Genomic DNA, 19,388 nt, shown 5'->3' with positions numbered 1-19,388 from the left:
ATCTGGCCTCCGTGCTTCGCTGACCCTGGTGTCATGTTGCATGCTGCTCTTTCCACTCCTTCAGTGACACCAATCTTATTGCCTGGTTTGTCTGTTTCTTGCACAGCTGTCCTTGTGGTTTTTTCCATGCTACACTTATGCTGTGAATGCCCTCCCAGAGCTAATCTGCAAGGTGATCTCCCACTCCAAGTCCCTCTTTAAGACCCACTTCTGCTATGGTACTACAAGAAATTAGCCAATTAATATAGTTACTTAAAGGAGATATGATAGAAAACACACACACACAACTAACTTTAGGCAGATAAGTCTTCCTTATTCCGTTACGCCACAGACTAGCCCTCATTAGTAACTGTACACTCTTTTTGAAGTTCCCTGCCATCTGCTCCCCATGCCTGTGCCCTGATAACTGTTTAGTTATCCTTCCATTCTGTCATGTCTCATATTTAGTTTGTAAGCTGCTTGGGGCAGGACTCACCTCTTCCACGGTATTCTCTGTGCTGTTTTTTCTTGGGAATTTTGTAGTGCTGTCACAGCCTCTTGAAACAGGCCATTAGAACATAAATATATAGAAAAAAATGACACTCCCCAATGTACAGAGGAGAATATTATGTATATGAAGGTGGATAAACATTGATTTTTCCCTTGGAAATGATAAAAGCTTTGTATTTCAGCCAACTGAAATGGCTAATTTTCATTGGGTTGCCCACCTACAACTTGGCTGTGAATTAAAACTCAGCTAAAAGATGAGAAATTACAACATCCTCTAGTCTACTAGACTGTCTTCCTTAAATTCTCCATCTGTTCTGCTCAACTGTAGGGCAGTCACAGCCTCAGCAGCTCTGCCATAAAGAATTTGTCTTGTCATCATGTTTTCTGAGGCTTGATGAAAGAGGAGAACACCAGAAGCCATCAGAGGCATCGACTTAGTTCTCAATTTGAGGCCCAATTGCACATTCCTGCCTGCTGTGACAACTATTGGAAATAAGCCTAAATCCACCCCTCACACTCGTTTGTGCCAAGGGCTGTTAATGATGCAGGGTTAGTTTGATTGTCTCTCCCCTTCGGTTCTCTCTCTTTCTCTCTGCCTATCTGCCTGGGCAACAGGATTTGGAGACCACTGACCTTTCATATGTCAAGAAGATGACTGCTCAACAACTGAAAGAGAGGAAAGTCAGCCTTTCTGATGCAGAGCGATGTCTCTCTAGTTTTTAAAGGTCACTGAAGCTGTGAGAAGGGTTTTACCCCATGCTTTCCTCTGCCAGATGCATTCAGCTCCGACATGGTGGGTTATAGGGAAGACTCTGTGGTTTGCTACTTGGGATGACTTCTCTGAGAAACCTGCAATGGATTAGTAAAGCTTTCTTAAAGCCTGGAAGTTAGTTAGTTGTAACATGCAAAGGCAGATTTTCAGCGGGAATGTAGCTTTGTGCTTCTTGCAAACAAATCTGGGACTCTCAGATTTTTTTTTTTTTTAAAGTGGGAGTGGGGTAGTTCTGCAACATACCCAGATGGGGAACAAACACAGGCTTCTGTTATCAGAGTCAGGCCCCCTTCACTGGGAATGACCTACACCAGACTTGCAAATCTCACCTCAGGTATCCCAGCTGATCTCATCTGGTGAAGTAAAGCACAGAGAGAACAGGATCTCTCATACCCAGGACCCAACCATAGCAAGCTTAGTAACTGCAGCATAAATTGCACCTGGAAACAAACTGGAAGCCAATGCAGTCAGTGGAGCACATGGCAAAATGTGCCACTCCATGTGTGAGTCACCAGTAAATCATCAGACAGCTGCAGTCTGCACCAGCTGAGGTCTCAAAAAGGTCGTCACATGCAGCCCGTGTAGAGCACACAGAATGAATCTAATCTGGAGCTGACAAAGGCATGGCTCGCTGGTGAATTCCACATCTGAGAGGGAAAAGGGCACCCTCTGCTCTGCCACCACTGCTTCGTGACCCTCCAGCAGCAACAGAGAAGCCATTAACCTGAGAACCAACGTAAGAAGGCAGGTGTATGCCATCAATTGAAAGGGCAGACATTACCTGAAAATGCCCCCGTGGTGCCAGTGGATGCTACCAAGCTAGTGAGTAAGGGGGGAGCAAAGTTGCTTTGTTGTTTATTTTGTAGTACACTCACTTCTGTGTCAGAAGGCAAAGTGTTCAAGTTCCACAGTGAGTTTTGAACTCCTGTAGCGCGAACAGTCTATTATGATTATTTAACTCCCTTTAATCTTTCCTTTCAAGTTGGCCTTTTTACAATTTTGGTTGTTCTTCTCTGACTTCCCTTCAGTTGACATACTCCTTTCCAGAATTGATGATTTAAAATCAGTGACCATCTTCTGATTCAAATTTGAAAAAGCAGCAAAGCTAAACATTAATAATTTTTCCTTTTCTGTGGAGAGTATGTAACATAGTCAAGGTTTTGAATTTATATCTGCTCTCAGAATCCAAGTGATTTGCTTGTTGAATTTACTTTTAGAGTAGCTTGCATTATTTGCATTTTATGTGCAAATATTGTTCTGTGCAAATATTTCTATGTAAATATGTGTTTCTTTAGATCTGTATTGATCTTTTGCAACTGCAGGAAACGTATTGTCATCTCTGTTTGCTTATTGGCAGAGTTAAGTATTGCAAAGTACCATGATTCCAGGCTTCACAATGCAATGCAACACCTCACTAGTAGATGTAATTCATTGCTATTGGAGAAGCTGACATGGGAATCTGTGTCGGGAGCTTGCCTCTGTGTAAAGAACTTGTAAATTGTATTATCAGTACTAGCCTTCCTGGACACATCTGCATCTGAAGCTAGACTTGCCTGTTCAGTTATTTTTCTCCATCTTTCAAAGCTCTAAGGTCCTCCTTATTTTGTCATGTATTTAAAACTTTTCTTCATTGGTGGCTGGAGGCCAGCTCCTGGGCGTATTATTTGAATGGATACAGAGGCTCACAAACGTGAACCTATATGGCTGTGTTTTATGATTAATCTTCAGATTAAACACAGCAGTTGTTCAAAGACTCAAAAAGTAATAGCAAAAAAATGTTTAAGTACATCAGAAGCAGGAAACCTGCTAAACAACCAGTGAGGCCACTGGACGATCGAGACAATAAAGGAGCACTCAAGGACGATAAGGCTATTGTGGAGAAACTAAATGAATTCTTTGCATCAGTCTTCACGGTTGAGGATGTGAGGGAGATTCCCAAACCTTAGCCATTCTTTTTAGGTGACAAATCTGAGAAACTCATTAGAGGAGGTTTTGGAACAAATTGGTAAACTAAACAGTAATAAGTCACCAGGACCAGAGGGTATTCACCTAAGAGTTCTGAAGGAACTGTGACAGGGTCGGACCAGATGGCTGTAGGAGAGTAATAGAAGGCAGATATATTAGCCCCAGGCTAAGTAGGTCCCTTTTCCCTGGATAAGGTAACAGGGAAGGTTCCAGAAAAATCAAGAACCTTCTGGAGACAATTAAGACAGGCTGATTAGAAAACCTGCAGCCAATCAAGAAGCTGCTAGAATCAATTAAGGCAGGCTATTCAGGGCACCTGGGTTTTTAAAAAGGAGCTCACTTCAGTTTCTGGTGTGCGTGTGAGGAGCTGGGAGCAAGAGGCATTAGGAGCTGAGAGTGAGAACGCGGACTGTTAGAGGACTGAGGGGTACAAGCATTATCAGACACCAGGAGGAAGGTCCTATGGTGAGGATAAAGAAGGTGTTGGGAGGAGGCCATGGGGAAGTATGACTGCTCAGAGCTCAAGTATGAAACTGCAGAAAAACCTGAGTGTCTCTGGATTAAGTTTGGAAGTGTGAGCACCAAGGGTGATGTCGTGGTGGGAGTCTGCTATAGACCCACCAGACCAGGGGGACGAGGTGGACGAGGCTTTCTTCCGGCAACTCACGGAAGTTACTAAATCGCAGGCCCTGGTTCTCATGGGAGACTTCAATCACCCTGATATCTGCTGGGAGAGCAATACAGCGATGCACAGATGATCCAGGAAATTTTTGGAAAGTATAGGGGACAATTTTCTGGTGCAAGTGCTGGAGGAACCAACTAGGGGCAGAGCTCTTCTTGACCTGCTGCTCACAAACCGGGAAGAATTAGTAGGGGAAGCAAAAGTGGATGGGACCTTGGGAGGCAGTGACCATGAGATGGTCGAGTTCAGGATCCTGACACAGGGAAGAAAGGAGAGCAGCAGAATACGGACCCTGGATTTCAGAAAAGCAGACTTTGACTCCCTCAGGGAACTGATGGGCAGGATTCCCTGGGAGAATAACATGAGGGAGAAAGGAGTCCAGGAGAATTGGCTGTATTTTAAAGAATCCTAATTGACGTTACAGGGACAAACCATCCCAATGTGTAGAAAGAATAGTAAATAGGGCAGGCGACCAGCTTGGCTTAACAGTGAAATCCTTGCTGACCTTAAACACAAAAAAGAAGCTTACAAGAAGTGGAAGACTGGACAAATGACCAGGGAAGAGTATAAAAATATTGCTCGGGCATGCAGGAGTGAAATCAGGAAGGCCAAACCACACCTGGAGTTGCAGCTAGCAAGAGATGTTAAGAGTAACAAGAAGGGTTTCGTCAGGTATGTTAGCAACAAGAAGAAAGTCAAGGAAAGTGTGGGCCCCTTACTGAATGAGGGAGACAACCTAGTAACAGAGGATGTGGAAAAAGCTGATGTACTCAATGCTTTTTTTGCCTCTGTCTTCACGAACAAGGTCAGCTCCCAGACTGCTGCACTGAGCAGCACAGCATGGGGAGAAGGTGACCAGCCCTCTGTGGAGAAAGAAGTGGTTCGGGATTATTTAGAAAAGCTGGACGAGCACAAATTCATGGGGCCGGATGCGCTGCATCTGAGAGTGCTAAAGAAGTTGGTGGCTGTGATTGCAGAGCCATTGGCCATTATCTTTGAAAACTCATGGTGATCAGGGGAAGTCCCGGACGACTGGAAAAAGACTAATGTAGTGTCCATCTTTAAAAAAGGGAAGGAGGAGGATCCTGGGAACTACAGGCCAGTCAGCCTCACCTCAGTCCCTGGAAAAATCATGGAGCAGGTCCTCAAGGAATCAATTCTGAAGCATTTAGAGGAGAGGAAAGTGATCAGGAACAGTCAGCATGGATTCACCAAGGGCAAGTCATGCCTGACTAATCTAATTGCCTTCTTTGATGAGATAACTGGCTCTGTGGATGAGGGGAAAGCGGTGGACGTGTTGTTCCTTGACTTTAGCAAAGCTTTTGAGCTGGTTTCCCACAGTATTCTTGCCAGCAAGTTAAAGAAGTATGGGCTGGATGAATGGACTATTAGGTGGATAGAAATTTGGCTAGATTGTCGGGCTCAACGGGTGATGATCAGTGGCTCCATGTCTAGTTGGCAGGTGGTATCAAGTGGAGTGTCCCAAGGGTCGGTCCTGGGGCCGGTTTTGTTCAATATCTTCATAAATGATCTGGAGGATGGTGTGGATTGCGCCCTCAGCAAGTTTGCAGGTGACACTAAACTGGGAGGAGTGGTAGATATGCTGGAGGATAGGGATAGGATATAGAGGGCCCTAGACAAATTCGAGGATTGGGCCAAAAGAAATCTGATGAGGTTCAACAAGGACAAGTGCAGAGTCCTGCACTTAGGACGGAAGAATCCCATGCACCGCTACAGACTAGGGACCGAATGGCTTGGCAGCAGTTCTGCAGAAAAGGACCTAGGGGTTACAGTGGACGAGAAGCGGGATATGAGTCAACGGTGTGCCCTTGTTGCCAAGAAGACCAATGGTGTTTTGGGATGTATAAGTAGGGGCATTGCCAGCAGATCGAGGGACATGATCATTCCCTTCTATTCGACATTGGTGAGGCCTCATCTGGAGTACTGTGTCCAGTTTTGGGCCCCACACTACAAGAAGGATGTGAAAAAATTGGAAAGCATCCAGCGGAGGGCAACAAAAATGATTAGGGGACTGGAACACATGACTTATGAGGAGAGGCTGAGGGAACTGGGATTGTTTAGTCTGCAGAAGAGAAGAATGCGGGGGGATTTGATAGCTGCTTTCAACTACCTGAAAGGGGGTTCCAAAGAGGATGGATCTAGACTGTTCTCAGTGGTAGCTGATGACAGAACAAGGAGTAATGGTGTCAAGTTGCAGTGGGGGAGGTTTAGATTGGATATTAGGAAAAACTTTTTCACTATGAGGGCAGTGAAACACTGGAATGCGTTACCTAGGGAGGTGATAGAATCTCCTTCCTTAGATATTTTTAAGGTCAAGCTTGACATAGCCCTGGCCGGGATGATTTAGTTGGGGATTGGTCCTGCTTTGAGCAGGGGGTTGGACTAGATGACCTTCAGGGGTCCCTTCCAACCCTGATATTCTGTGATTCAATGAAGTAGCCCAGGGAGTTGTGGTTGTTGCATAGCGGTTCCAGGAGGCACTCTAGACAGCTGCATTCCACAGGGCCCTGGGCTGGAACCCGGAGTAGAGGGCGGGCCCGGGTTCCCCCCAAATCCTCCCAACTCCTGGTCAGACACAGGAGTCGTCGACCTGGACTGTGAGTTCAGAAAAAAGGCCAAGCTGAGGGCTGCCGTGAAGCTCCAAGGCGAGCAAGTCCGCCAATAAGTGCAAGACCCACCAAGGTAGAGCAGGAACTTTGTCACAGAACTCAAATGTGAAATTGCAGAACTACTAACCGTCATCTGTTACTTATCATTTAAATAAGTGTCTGTCCCAAATGACTGGAGGAAAGCTAATGTGACAGCAATTTTAAAAAGGGCTCCAGAGTAGACCCTGGCAATCACAGGCCGGTAAGACTGACTTCAGTACCGGGCAAACTGGTTGAAACTATAGTAAAGAACAAAATTGTCACACTTATAGATGAACATAATTTGTTGGGGAATAGGTTTTTGTAAAGGGAAATCATGCCTCACCAATCTACTAGAATTGTTTGGGGGGGTCAACAAGCATGTGGACAAAGGGGATCCAGTGGATATTGTGTACTTAGATTTTCAGAAAGCCTTTGACAAGGTCCCTGACCAAAGGCTCTTAAGCAAAGTAAGCAGTCATGGGATAAGAGGGAAGGTCCTCTCATGGATTGGTAACTGATCAAAAGATAGGAAATAAAGGGTAGGAATAAATGGTCAATTTTCAGAATGGAGAGAGGTCACTAGTGGTGTCCTCCAGGGGTGTGTATCAGGACCAGTTCTATTCAACATATTCATAAATGTTCTGGAAAAAGGGTTAAACAGTGAAGTGGCAAAATTTGCAGATGATACAGAACTACTCAAGATAGTTAAGTCCCAGGCACACTGCGAAGAGCTACAAAAGGATCTCACAAAACTGGGCGACTGGGCAACAGAATGGCAGATGAAATTCAGTGTTGATAAGTGCAAAATAATGCACGTTGGAAAATATAATCCCAGCTATACATATAAAATGATGGGGTCTAAATTAGCTGTTACCACTCAAGAAAGAGATCTTGGAGTCATTGTGGATAGTTCTCTGAAAACATCCAGTCAGTGTGCAGCGATGGTCAAAAAAACGAACAGAATGTTGGGAATAATTAAGAAAGGGATAGTTTCTGTCTTATCTGTCATATTGCCCCTGTATAAATCCATGGTATGCCTACATCTTGAATACGGTGTGCATATGTGGTCGTCCCATCTCAAAAAAGATATATTGGACTTGGAAAAGGTTCATAAAAGGGCAACAAAAATAATTAGGGGTATGGAACGGCTTCCGTATGAGGAGAGATTAAAAAGACTGGGACTTTTCAGCTTGGAAAAAAAGACGACTAAGGGAGGTATGATAGAGGTCTATTAAATCATGACTGGTGTGGAGAAATTAAATAAGGAAGTGTTATTTACTCCTTCTCATAACACAAAAACTAGGGGCCACCAAATGAAATTAATAGGCAGCAGATTTAAAACAAACAAATGGAAGTATTTTTTTTCACACAACGCACAGTCAACCTGTGGAACTCCTTGCCAGAGGATGTTGTGAAGGCCAAGACTATAACAGGGTTCAAAAAAGAATTAGATAAATTCACGGAGGATGGGGCCACCAATGGCTATCAGCCAGGATGGCAGGGATGGTGTCCAAAGGCTGTTTGCCAGAAGCTGGGAATGGGCGATAGGGGATGGATCACTTGATGATTACCTGTTCTGTTCAGTCCAGTTCCTCTGGGGCAGCTCGCATTGGCCGCTGTCGGAAGACAGGATGCTGGGCTAAATGGACCTTTGGTCTGACCCAGTGTGGCTGTTCTTATGTTCTCCTAGGACATGAGATTATCCTGAGAATAACTGTAGAATGTCAGGCCATTTCAGTAAATGTGTGAAAACGACTGAGGCAATAGTCCGTTTGGACAATGCCATTGTTGTACCTGTCCACAATTGACACAAGGAGCAAAGGCTTGGCCTGAGATACCCACCGAGTTGGTGTGGACAGAAAGGCAACTGGAAAAACCTTCAGAAGCTCACGCATCAGGGAAGCTGGACAATCCAGCCCTCTAGTTTACTGGTAAGCAGTGACATCAAAGGGGAACTATTTGTTTCTTGTGTGCGGAAGTACACATAATGATGTAGGCCAAGGGAAGTTCTCTAGCGTGATCCCTGTGAGCCCTAGTTAGTTGACCTGAGCTCTAAGACTCTCTGATGCAGGGTTTGGTTGGGTATTTTTTGCTTTGTAGACATAATTTGGGTTGCTGTCAGGCTTTTCAGGTTCTGTTGAAAATGGGCTTATTTGTGCGTAATATAAGAGGCCTTAGTCCTGGGCCAGTCACTTTGTCATAAAATCAGAGCCTTAGAATTGCTTTCCAATTCCATAGTGCGCAAATTGGCAGTCAGCTGCTGGATTGTAGTGAAATATCCCTGATGCTGGAAAGGCCCTGTTTCTGAGTCAGTTGCGTTTCTGTCCGTCTTTAGTAGTTTCCTCTGTTAGCTTACTTCATGAACTAGTGAGGGGGAGGTCAGGGATGATTTTGAAGATTGAGTGCAGTCACCTCCGTGAGAATTTGTATATCTTCAACAGATGTTCTGAAAGGCCAGCAGGCCTGAAAGTCGTCCTGCTGGCATTTTTTGAATGTTGAGTTATCCCTCCACTTAGCTTGCTCCATTCTTGTGAGCAGGCTTGAGTTGCAGAGCTATGGGCAGTTGTGATGTCCACGTGCTCTTGAGTGCAAATGAAACCCAGTGTTCTCGCTTTGTAGTGAGTTAGGGCTTGTCTACACTGGCAATTTACAGTATTGCAACTTTCTTGTTCAGGGATGTGAAAAACCACCTCCTCCCCCCCGAGGGCAGCAAGTTTCAGGGCTGTAAAGCGGCAGTGTAGACAGTGCACCAGCACTGGGAGCTACGCCCCTCGTGGAGGTGGTTTTTTGAGAGCACCGGGAGAGCTCTCTCCCAGCGTTGCGCCATGACCACACAAGGCATGTTAAAGCGCTGCCGGGGCAGCACTTTAGCATTGCCAGTGTAGACAACTAGCCCTTAGTCTTTGCTCAATTGAGAAATTGGGATTTTATCCACACTGCAGCCATCTTTTCCATGGGGGATGTAATTGGCACTTTTTTTTCTAAATTAAGGTCTATTTTTTAAAAAAAAACTATATTTAAGACCAGTGAAAATTTGTCAGTCAACCTTCAACTGTCCTTTTAAAGCATCATATGTTTTTTCCTTTTGTGGAGATGAATTTTCATCAAGTTTAAAGATGATAGCAGTGACCCCAATTACAAAGAGAGCCCGGGCTCTTATGGGAAAACCCTTCTAATTAGCAACCTATTTGTGATCATACTCAGTCAAAGGTGGTTCCAGTTCCGTTTAAGGACACCTATGTCTTCCGATGAAGTGAGCTGTAGCTCATGAAAGCTCATGCTCAAATAAATTGGTTAGTCTCTAAGGTGCCACAAGTCCTCCTTTTCTTTTTGCGAATACAGACTAACACGGCTGTTACTCTGAAATATGTCTTATGACTTAATTGAACAAACTTTAGTTTGTGGGATGTTTTTTCTATTTAAGTTCCAGGTCTATAGTGACCAAAATATCTGCAGCCAAGATTTGTAGAGCCGGATACAAAATTTGTATCGGTATCTGATCCATGATCTGCAGAAATGATCCGTGGATATCCGCAGATTTGCAGGGCTCTAGATACAAAATTTGTATCTGCATCCGATCAGTGATCCACAGAAATGGTCTGCGGATATCCGCATCCGTGGATGCAGATACCTACGGATATAAAGCAGCTTTGTGAAGAGGTAGATGAACCTTTCACAAAGTTTAGCAGCCAGAGGGTTAAAATGTTTAATGAGATTATGCAAATATGTAAATTGATTTATAATTATGCATTTTTTTCTTAAGGTGCCACATAATTGCTCTCAAGAATCTGAAATTCTCATTTTAAAAATGTCTCTGAAGCTTGTGGTTGCAAAGAAAACTTTCTGGCTGTGACCCTAAAGTAACCATTATAGTGATGTCAGAGTCTGCAGACAGCCAGAAACAATAGTTCTGATTAATGTTGGACTTGCTCCTGTTTAGCTACCCTGGGTGTTAACGTTGAAGCCTAGTAGTGATACCTCAGAGATTTGTGAAAGGGTAGTTATCTGATGCTATTTATCAGTAACTTTTTAGTTACAGGTTTCAGAGTAGCAGCCGTGTTAGTCTGTATTCGCAAAAAGAAAAGGGGTACTTGTGGCACCTTAGAGACTAACCAATTTATTTGAGCATAAGCTTTCGTGAGCTACAGCTCACTTCATCGGATGCATTCCGATGAAGTGAGCTGTAGCTCACGAAAGCTTATGCTCAAATAAATTGGTTAGTCTCTAAGGTGCCACAAGTACTCCTTTTCTTTTTAGTTACAGTGACTTGAACACTTTCACTCGTATATTGCACATGATCTGTGTGGCCATATGCTAGAAATTAGGAGCTCCCATATTTTCTTTGCGCCCCCGCCCCCCCAAGCACCTCACTTTATTGAAATCCTCAAGTTGTCTGTACTTGGCTGTTAGTCAAGATGGTCAGGGATACAACCCCATGCTCTGGGTGTCCCTAGCCTCTGATTGCCAGAAGCTGGAAGTGGACGACAGGGGATGGATCACTTGCTGGTTGCCTGTTCTGTTCATTCCCTCTGAAGCACCTGGCATTGGCCACTGTTGGAAGACAGGATGCTGGGCTAGATGGACCAGTATGGTTGTTCTTATGGAACCTGTTCACCCCTTAATGTAAATGCTTTTTCTGCACAGTGCTAGCCAGGTTCTTAGTCCCTTGTTCCTTTTCACGTGTACAGATGGTGTTCTCTTACATGTGTTGACGTTTGACAGCCTTTGCTGTGTTTCACAATTCTCATTCCAGTTGGTTTTGAACACCAAATGACTTTAAAAGAAAGTATAACAATGCAGAGTGGCTGTTGACTGCTGTGTCCAGCAGTGGTCTCTTCTGCTTATGCTCACCATTCCCTGTAATGGTAATTCTTTTCATCTTGCTTCCAAATTATATGCTCTCTTTTTGGGGTTATTTTTGACATTGAAATTGCTTTAGAGGCGTTTGTTGGCTACACTGTGAAGCTGCCATATAGGAGAATGTAAATTTATCTGTGAAGTTATCACATGCGTATTCAAACTTGCCTCAGTTGAAATCTCTTTGTTCTGTAATGTGATGGCAACACACTCTGTGGTTCCTGTGCACTTGGTGATCTTCTCTGCAAACAGCTACAGAAAGGGAAATCTAATTTTTAACACTCAAGTGTGCTTCCATTTTTCATATTTAACTGCCTTTAATGTGTCAAAGCAGTTAGTTTGTCTGAAAGATGCAGTAGGAAATAAAGTTGTGGTGTATTGTGCCTCTACTGTTTGTGCAGGTCACTAATAGGTCACCTTAACAGCTTGTCAGAGGAGTTGGGAGTCTTATAACACTATCAAATCCAGCTCTCTCCTTCCATGAGAGAAGTTGAAAATCCCGTACAACACTGTCCTCTTCTGAGAGTACTCCGAAATCTGTTTTGATGGTGCTCTGTTTAAGGAAAGCTGAGAGATCACTTTTCCTTTCTGTGCTCCCTGAGCTAAATATACAGAGCAACAGCTGATCCCCTGTGTCCCTGTGGGTGTTTACAGGCACTCTTAGCAGCCCGTTGTGGCAACTCTAGATGACATTGCTGCATACCCCATGTAGGTCACAAATGAAAAAAGGGGGAAATAGACAAGTTTGCATCTTTTGTTTTGCTCCCTTCTTTGGCTCACCTATTTACTAACTTAAAGCTATTCTCCCTCGAATGGGAGTGATGGCTTAGTGTCCTGTGAAGTTCATAACCATAATGGAGCATAAACTAGTACTGCTGAGAAGAACTGATGTTACATGGTGTTGTGGGTCAGATTTTTCCCCCCAGCCTTTGTAACTTCAAAATGTGCAGCTAAATCAATATGGTCTTTTCACCACTATTCAGCAGAGCTATTCAGAGCAAAAAAATGAATTTTAAGAATACTGTATAGTATGCAGTGTCTGTATACATATTGTCTTGTATAAGTGCAGCATAAGCACCTAATAAATTTGAAAACAGAGCAATGTACGTCCCTTAGAGTTCCTGGTAATAAGAGATTCTGCTTGCCTAATTTCACTAATAACCACCAAAGAGAGTCTGTTTTTTCTCTTTTGTGAAATTGCCTTCACGGATCATCATCCGGAGAGTCCTGCATTCTGCTGCAAGTGTGTGGAGTAATGAAATAAAGTTGGTCAAGCTCAAACAGTGTGTCCTGATGCAAGTTTCAATTGACTGCGCGTATAAGGTAGAAGAGAGGTTCTGTAGGCCAAATTTAGGCTTCTAGGTAAGAGAGAGAAGTCCAGGACCTCATTGGTAGCGTTCTCTGAAATGCTTCTAGTTCCATGTGCAGGGCCAGTTAGACAGGCAGAACTGCAGGGTCTCAATGTGTGGATGAGATGATGGTGTACGGAGAAGGGAATTAAGTTTATTAGGAAGTGGGGAAACTTTTGGGAAAGGAGGAGCCTATACAGGAAGGATGGGCTCCACCTAAACCCAAATGGGACCAGATGGCTGGCATGTAAAATTAAAAAGGTCGTAGTGGAGTTTTTAAACTAAGAGTTTGTGGAAAGCCGAGAGATGCGGAGGAGCACATGGTTTGGATGGAAATATGCCTTGGGGAGGATCTGTTAACGGGGATTCACTGTATCCTACTAAAGAGGAGAGGCTAGAAGTTGATAAAGTACAGGTATGAACTGAAGAGAAACAGTCAAACGAGAGAGAGTCCCATTCAATTACATCACGTAATGCTAAAAAGTGACAGATTTTATAAGTGCTTGTATACAAATGGTAGAAGTCCAAATGCTAAGATGGGTGAACCTGAGTGCCTGGTATTAAATGAAGATATTGATATAACAGGCATCACATAAACTTGGTGGAATGATGATAATCAGTGGGACATGGTGATACCAGGGTACAAAATACATAGCAGGAGTGGCCAAACTTACTGACCATCCAAGCTGCATAGGACAATCTTCAGAAGCTCAAGAGCCAGGGCATGCCTGCTGGGACTCGGGGTGTCTGCCAGGGCTTGGGGTTTCAGCCCTGCTCCTGTTGAAGCAATGAGCCAGGCCCGGCACACATACCGTGCAGGGCTGAAGCCACGAGACACCCCCCACCACCACCACCTTTGGTTGGAAAAAGCTGGAGGTGACACATGGGGGGCACATGACCAGACTTTTGCCAGGGTTTGGTGGCCCAGCTCTGTCACAGGGTGCTGCCAGGCCCCCTCCCTGCACGGCAACTGCTGGAGCCATCAAGCTGGGAGCTGTGGCTGTGGGGAGAGGCAGCGGCAAACAGCTGGGAGCTGCAGGGAGAGCCATTACATTTGCTGCTGCCTCTCCCCATGGATCTAAAGCACCGGCCTCTCCGTGCAGCTCCCAGCTCTTTGCCTCTGCCTTTCCACACAGAACTAACATCTGGGAGCTGCAGGGAAGGGCCTCTGAGGGTAAGAGGGGTATGTGTGCTGGAGAGGAGGGATGTGGCATGACTCAAGCTGTTGGGGGTGGGGGGGTGGGCAAACCGTTAAATTGTGCCCCCACTCTCAGCAGGCACTAGTCGTCTGTGGCAGAAGCGCTGAGCCTCCTTTCCCCAAGTTTGGTAGGCGGAGAATGGGGGGAGCCTGGGGAGCTCTGTGAGCCCCACTTTCACTGTAAAAGTGCCGCATGCTCACGAGCGGCAGTTTGGGCACCCCTGATACATAGAAAGGACAGAGTAGGTCGTGCTGGTGTGGGAGTGGCACTACATGTGAAAGAAAGCAGAAAGTCAAATATAGTAAAAATCTTAAATGACTCAAACTGTACCATTGAATGTCTATGGATAGAAATTCCATGCTTGAATAAGAGTATAGCAGTAGGAATATACTACTGACCAGGATGGTCATACATTTTTACTGCTTTTTATGACTCTTTAGCTCTGCAGAGCCAACCTCCAGCCTTCATCGGTACTTAACACCTGATTGCCTCTGGCACTGCTGGTGAGAAGACACTGGCAGGCTACCTTGGTATCAGCTCTTTTGCCTATGACTCCAGTATTGAGTATCCACTTTGGATGACCTTGGTTTTAGAATCAAGGACTGAGGATTTCTTATTAAGTCCCTGCCTACAGTGGTGTAGCTTTTGGAAACTGGTTTAAAGTTGGTTATGTTCTAACGGTGGGTTTGTAATTTGTTTAGTATTTCGATTTATAGAAAAACAGGAACAAAAATTGCAGAGTTGGGTTAGATGTATACTAGCATGTCTGCTTAAAAGGGTCACATTATCTAATTGTAAGTACCTATAATATAGTCAGGCATTTTGTGCCCTTGGTAGACGAATTGCCGCTGGTCTTGCACACTTGTTTTTGTGCTTTTATTTATTCACAATAATATGTTCCATCAGGCAGTGCCTGTAGACTATATTAATGTCCATGCATTTGCAATCATGTCCCGTTGGGCCCACAATTTCTAGTTTTACACGTGCAACTGAGGCATATCTTTTTGAAAACGTAGTTCTTGGTTTCCAACTGCTCTGTGTGAGCTTTGAAGCAAAGCAGGAAAGAGACTCCAGGGAAGAGCTTTTGTGAAGTAAAGCTGGAACTCTGTGGGCAGCTTGGCCCTAGAGACTTGGTAGCAAAGTGTCTGACATACCAGATCTGTATTTCGCAGTGTCTGAGGTGATGTCTCTGTCAGTTGACAGAGACCTACAAATCAAAACTGGTCATAATCACGTTTATATTTTTGTCTTGTTGCACTGGAGTAGTTTACATTTCTTGTATGACATACAGGTGAATGCCTGGGGCACTGTAATCCAAAGAAAAGGTTGGAGTCCAGAAAGTCTGAATAGTTTTCCATATTAATTTAAAATTATATTTCCTTTCTTTTGCAAGTAATTTATTGGATACAACCTGATTTGCCTTCCCACAAATAGAACTTGCCAAATGCACTTGAGAGGATGTTCATGTTTAGCCACTTCAGCATAACCTGTCCAGAGTGGGGATGAGTAATACTTCTGTATCAATACCTTCGAAACACACTAACCTGATGCTACTGAGCCTGAGTTTTTGCCAAGTTCAGTTCAGTTTCTTTCATTCTCAAAATGAAGTTCTCCTGGTTAGTTTTCTCAGGGGGCTCCAAAAAAGTTGAACATATCAAGGGAGTAACAGACCACCAAATCCTCTTCTTCCTTGGCTGCTTCTGTTGATTAGGTGGTTTTAAGTGTTGCTCATTGGGCCAATGATCTCTGGTGTACTTTATAAAATCATTGCTAGTAAAATGTGCCGATGACACAAAGTTTAGTGGAGTGGTAAGTGACAGCAGTTATATAGTGCGATCTGGATCACTTGTGCTCACCTGAACAATATAGCCAAATGCAAGATCCTACATCTAGGAACAAAGAATTTGGGGCATACTTAAAAGATGTGACACTGTATGCAGTGAGACTGAACTTAGGGATAATGGTAGACAACCAAGCGAACTTCGGCTCCTAACTAATGCAACTGTTAAATGTATAAATGTCTAAGCAAGGCAAGTTTAAGTAAGAACAGGGAGATGGGATTACTTCTGTATATAGTATCAATAAGACCATCACTGGAATACTATGTCTGGTTCTAGTATCCATGCTTCAGAAAGGATGGTGAAATTGAAAAGGATTCAGAAAAGAGTTACAAGATGATTCAAGGTCTGGCAAACGTGCCGTATGGTGAGAGATTTAAGGTTAAGTAGTGACTTGATCATGGACAACAAGTACCTACATGGGGAAGAGATTTCTGATAGTTGAGGTCTCTTTAATCTAGCAAAAAAGGCAAAATGCGATCCAATGCTTGGAAGCTGAAGCTTGACAAATTCAGACTAGAAATAAGGTGTACATTTTTAACAGTGAGGGCAGCTAACCATTGGAACAACTTACCAAGGGATGTGGTGGATTCTCCATTTCATGAAGTCTTTAAATCGAGACTGGATATTTTTCTGAGAGATGAGATAACACAAACAGAATCACAGAAATGTAGGGCTGGAAGGGACCTCGAGAGTTCAAGTCCAGTCCCCTATGCTGAGGCAGGACCAATTATACTTAAACACCTGACAGGTGTTTGTCCAACCTGCTCTTAAAAAACTCAGTGATGTGGATTCCACAGCCTTCCTGGGAAGTTGTTTGTTTGTTGCAAAAATTACTGGGTGATTTTCTATGGTTTCTGTTTTGCAGGATATCTGACTAAATGGTCATTAAAAATCTATGAATTAATGACTAACCCCTTTGTGTTCTTTTTCTAGTTCCTGAGGGAAGACTTAAATTATCATGACCCAACAGTCAAACACAGCACCTTCCATGGGGAGGATAAACTCATCAGCGTGGAAGATCTCTGGAAGTCATGGAAAACGTCCGAAGGTAAAAATTCTCATATCTAAACACTGATACATCCATTTTGTTTGTGTTTTCAGCAGAAAGATCATGGTTGGTTCCAGCCTCTTCTGTCACTTTTTGCATGGACTTAGTTTTCCAGAGGGATAAGAGGAGCACAAATAAAATATCTGGCGTGGTCAATTGAAGCAGAAAATTATTGAGTGGATACAGAAAACAACAATGCAGTTGCATTCAGCACCTTATAACAGCCAGATAAGTAACGTGCTCTCTGAGAGGAACCCCACAGAAATCATCTAAATGTGAGGACTGTTAGACTGTGGAATTGTTTTCCAAGGGCAGTGCTGCTAGCCCCATTGCTTAGAATCAAAGAAGATTAGGGTTGGAAGAGACCTCAGGAGGTCATCTAGTCCGATTCCCTGCTCAAAGCTGGACCAACACCAACTAAATCATCCCAGCCAGGGCTTTGTCAAGCTGGGCCTTAAAAACCTCTAAGGATGGAGATTCCACCACCTCCCTAGGTAACCCATTCCAGTGCTTCACTACCCTCCTAGTGAAATAGTGTTTTCTAATATCCAATCTAGACCTCCCCCACTGCAACTTGAGACCATTGCTCCTTGTTTTGTCATCTGCCACCACCACTGAGAACAGCTGAGCTCCATCCTCTTTGGAACCCCCCTTCCGGTAGTTGAAGACTGCTATCAAATCCCCCCTCACTCTTCTCTTCTGTAGACTAAATAACCCCAGTTTCCTCAGCCTCTCCTCATAAGTTATGTGCCCCAGCCCCCTAATCATTTTCGTTGCCCTCTGCTGGACTCTCCAGTTTGTCCACATCCCTTCTGTCGTAGGAGGACCAAAACTGGACACAGTATTTCACGTGTGTCTTCACCAGTGCCGAATAGAGGGGAATAATCACGTCCCTCGATCTGCTGGCAATGCTCCTACTAATACAGCCCAATATGCTGTTGGCCTTCTTGGTAACAAGGGCACACTGCTAACTCATATCCAGCTTCTTGTCCACTGTAATCCCCAGGTCCTTTTCTGCAGAACTGCCGCTTAGCCAGTCGGTCCCCAGCCTGTACCGGTGCATGGGATTCTTCCTTCCTAAGAGCAAGACTCTGCACTTGTCTTTGTTGAACCTCATCAAATTTCTTTTGTCCCAATCCTCCAATTTGTCTAGGTCACTCTGGACCCTATTCTTACCCTCCAGTTTTATCTACCTCTCCCCCCAGCTTAGTGTCATCTGCGAACTTGCTGAGGGTGAAACATTTCAAATTAGACTGGACAAACACTAGAATTGTATCATTTAGAGCATGTGTTCAGAAATAACTGGAAACCAGTGTGGCTTCTGGAAAACAAGTAGGTATTACCAGTTCCCTAATGCGGTTTCTGTACTAGCTGAAACTTCTGAGTGGTCTTTAAAGATAGTCCCATAGTGCTCATTACAATAATACAGTTGACAGGTCACAAAGACATAAATGCCATGGAAAGGGCCACATTAGAGAGCTGGCCATAATCTTCTATCTTACTGTATAGGCAGGAAGAAAAAGGCATTTCTGCTCGCCAGTAATACCTGGTACTGCTGGGTTAATTGGGATCCAGAAAACACTTATAGATCGCATACTACCTTGACAAAGGGTGTGAGCACTTCCTGAATAATATACAGATGCCTCTTCTGCCGTTCTCTGCAAGTACTTCGCCTGCCTTCCTTTATGATATGGCTCTGGATGTTGTCACTATTATTGCCTCATCCACCTCAAGGGGTTGTTAATTCTGAAACCTAACAATGACTGTGAAAATGTCAACATTAACATTGCCACTACTGAGAATGTTAGCAGAAGCATCCAGCTAACTGTGCTTATCCTACAGTCTTGAACTGCCTTTCTTGGGGACAAAATCCCCATGTGTTCTCAGTCCAGTTACCCAAACCTCCAGCTTCCCCGACAATATCTCTGAGTCATAAATACTAGAGGAGCTGGTCAGAAATTTTTTTGATGCTGATTTGTCAGAAAATACTGGTCAGAAAATGCTGATTTGTCAAAATTGAAATGTTCCAGAGGAATGTGTTGGTTTCAACAAAACTTTCAAAAGAAGCCAGGCAGGTTTCCATCAGAAGCCTGCCTGGTTTCCTGCCCACCTCCTTGGCTCCTCAGTGGCCGGGCTGCTGGGTCTCTAGACTGCCAGACTCCCTGCCTGAAGGGCTGCTGCGGAGCGTGGGGCTCCCAGGCTCACCAGCTGCCATAGAGCCTGGCCTCCCAGACTCCTTGCTTGATGAGTTGCCAGGGCTTCAGGCAGCTCAGGGAAAGTTGAAAGCACTTCAAAAAGATCAAAATGAAATGTCACGTCAATGTTTTCCTAACAAAAGTCAGCATTTCTGTTTTGAGGGACACTTGGAAATGTTTATGTATTTTTTGTTCCAGTTCAGAACAATATTTGTTGTTTTTTCTCTCTCTCTATCAATCAATCAATACGTTTGGAATTTCCTACGGAATGGGAATTCCAGTTTCTGGCCAGCTCTAATAAATACAGAAATCTGCATTACCTCAATGTTGAAAATGTGGG

The 19,388-nt window shown here is 44.1% G+C and overlaps 1 protein-coding gene across 6 annotated transcripts in view; it reads left to right on the top strand.

The window, feature by feature from the left end:
- The window catches only part of STIM1 (stromal interaction molecule 1), a 205,344-nt gene that overhangs the window by 103,585 nt on the left and 82,371 nt on the right, over nt 1-19,388 (top strand). For all 6 annotated transcript variants that reach the window (XM_075125659.1, XM_075125651.1, XM_048837686.2 and 3 more), the window contains one exon: nt 16,739-16,853. In XM_075125659.1, coding sequence (XP_074981760.1) covers nt 16,739-16,853 — 115 coding nt within the window. The remainder of the gene's footprint in view (nt 1-16,738; nt 16,854-19,388) is intronic.

The sequence above is a fragment of the Caretta caretta genome, chromosome 1 (assembly GCF_965140235.1).
Source record: "Caretta caretta isolate rCarCar2 chromosome 1, rCarCar1.hap1, whole genome shotgun sequence".
NCBI lineage: Eukaryota > Metazoa > Chordata > Testudines > Cheloniidae > Caretta > Caretta caretta.
This window is presented reverse-complemented; position numbering and strand designations above follow the sequence as displayed.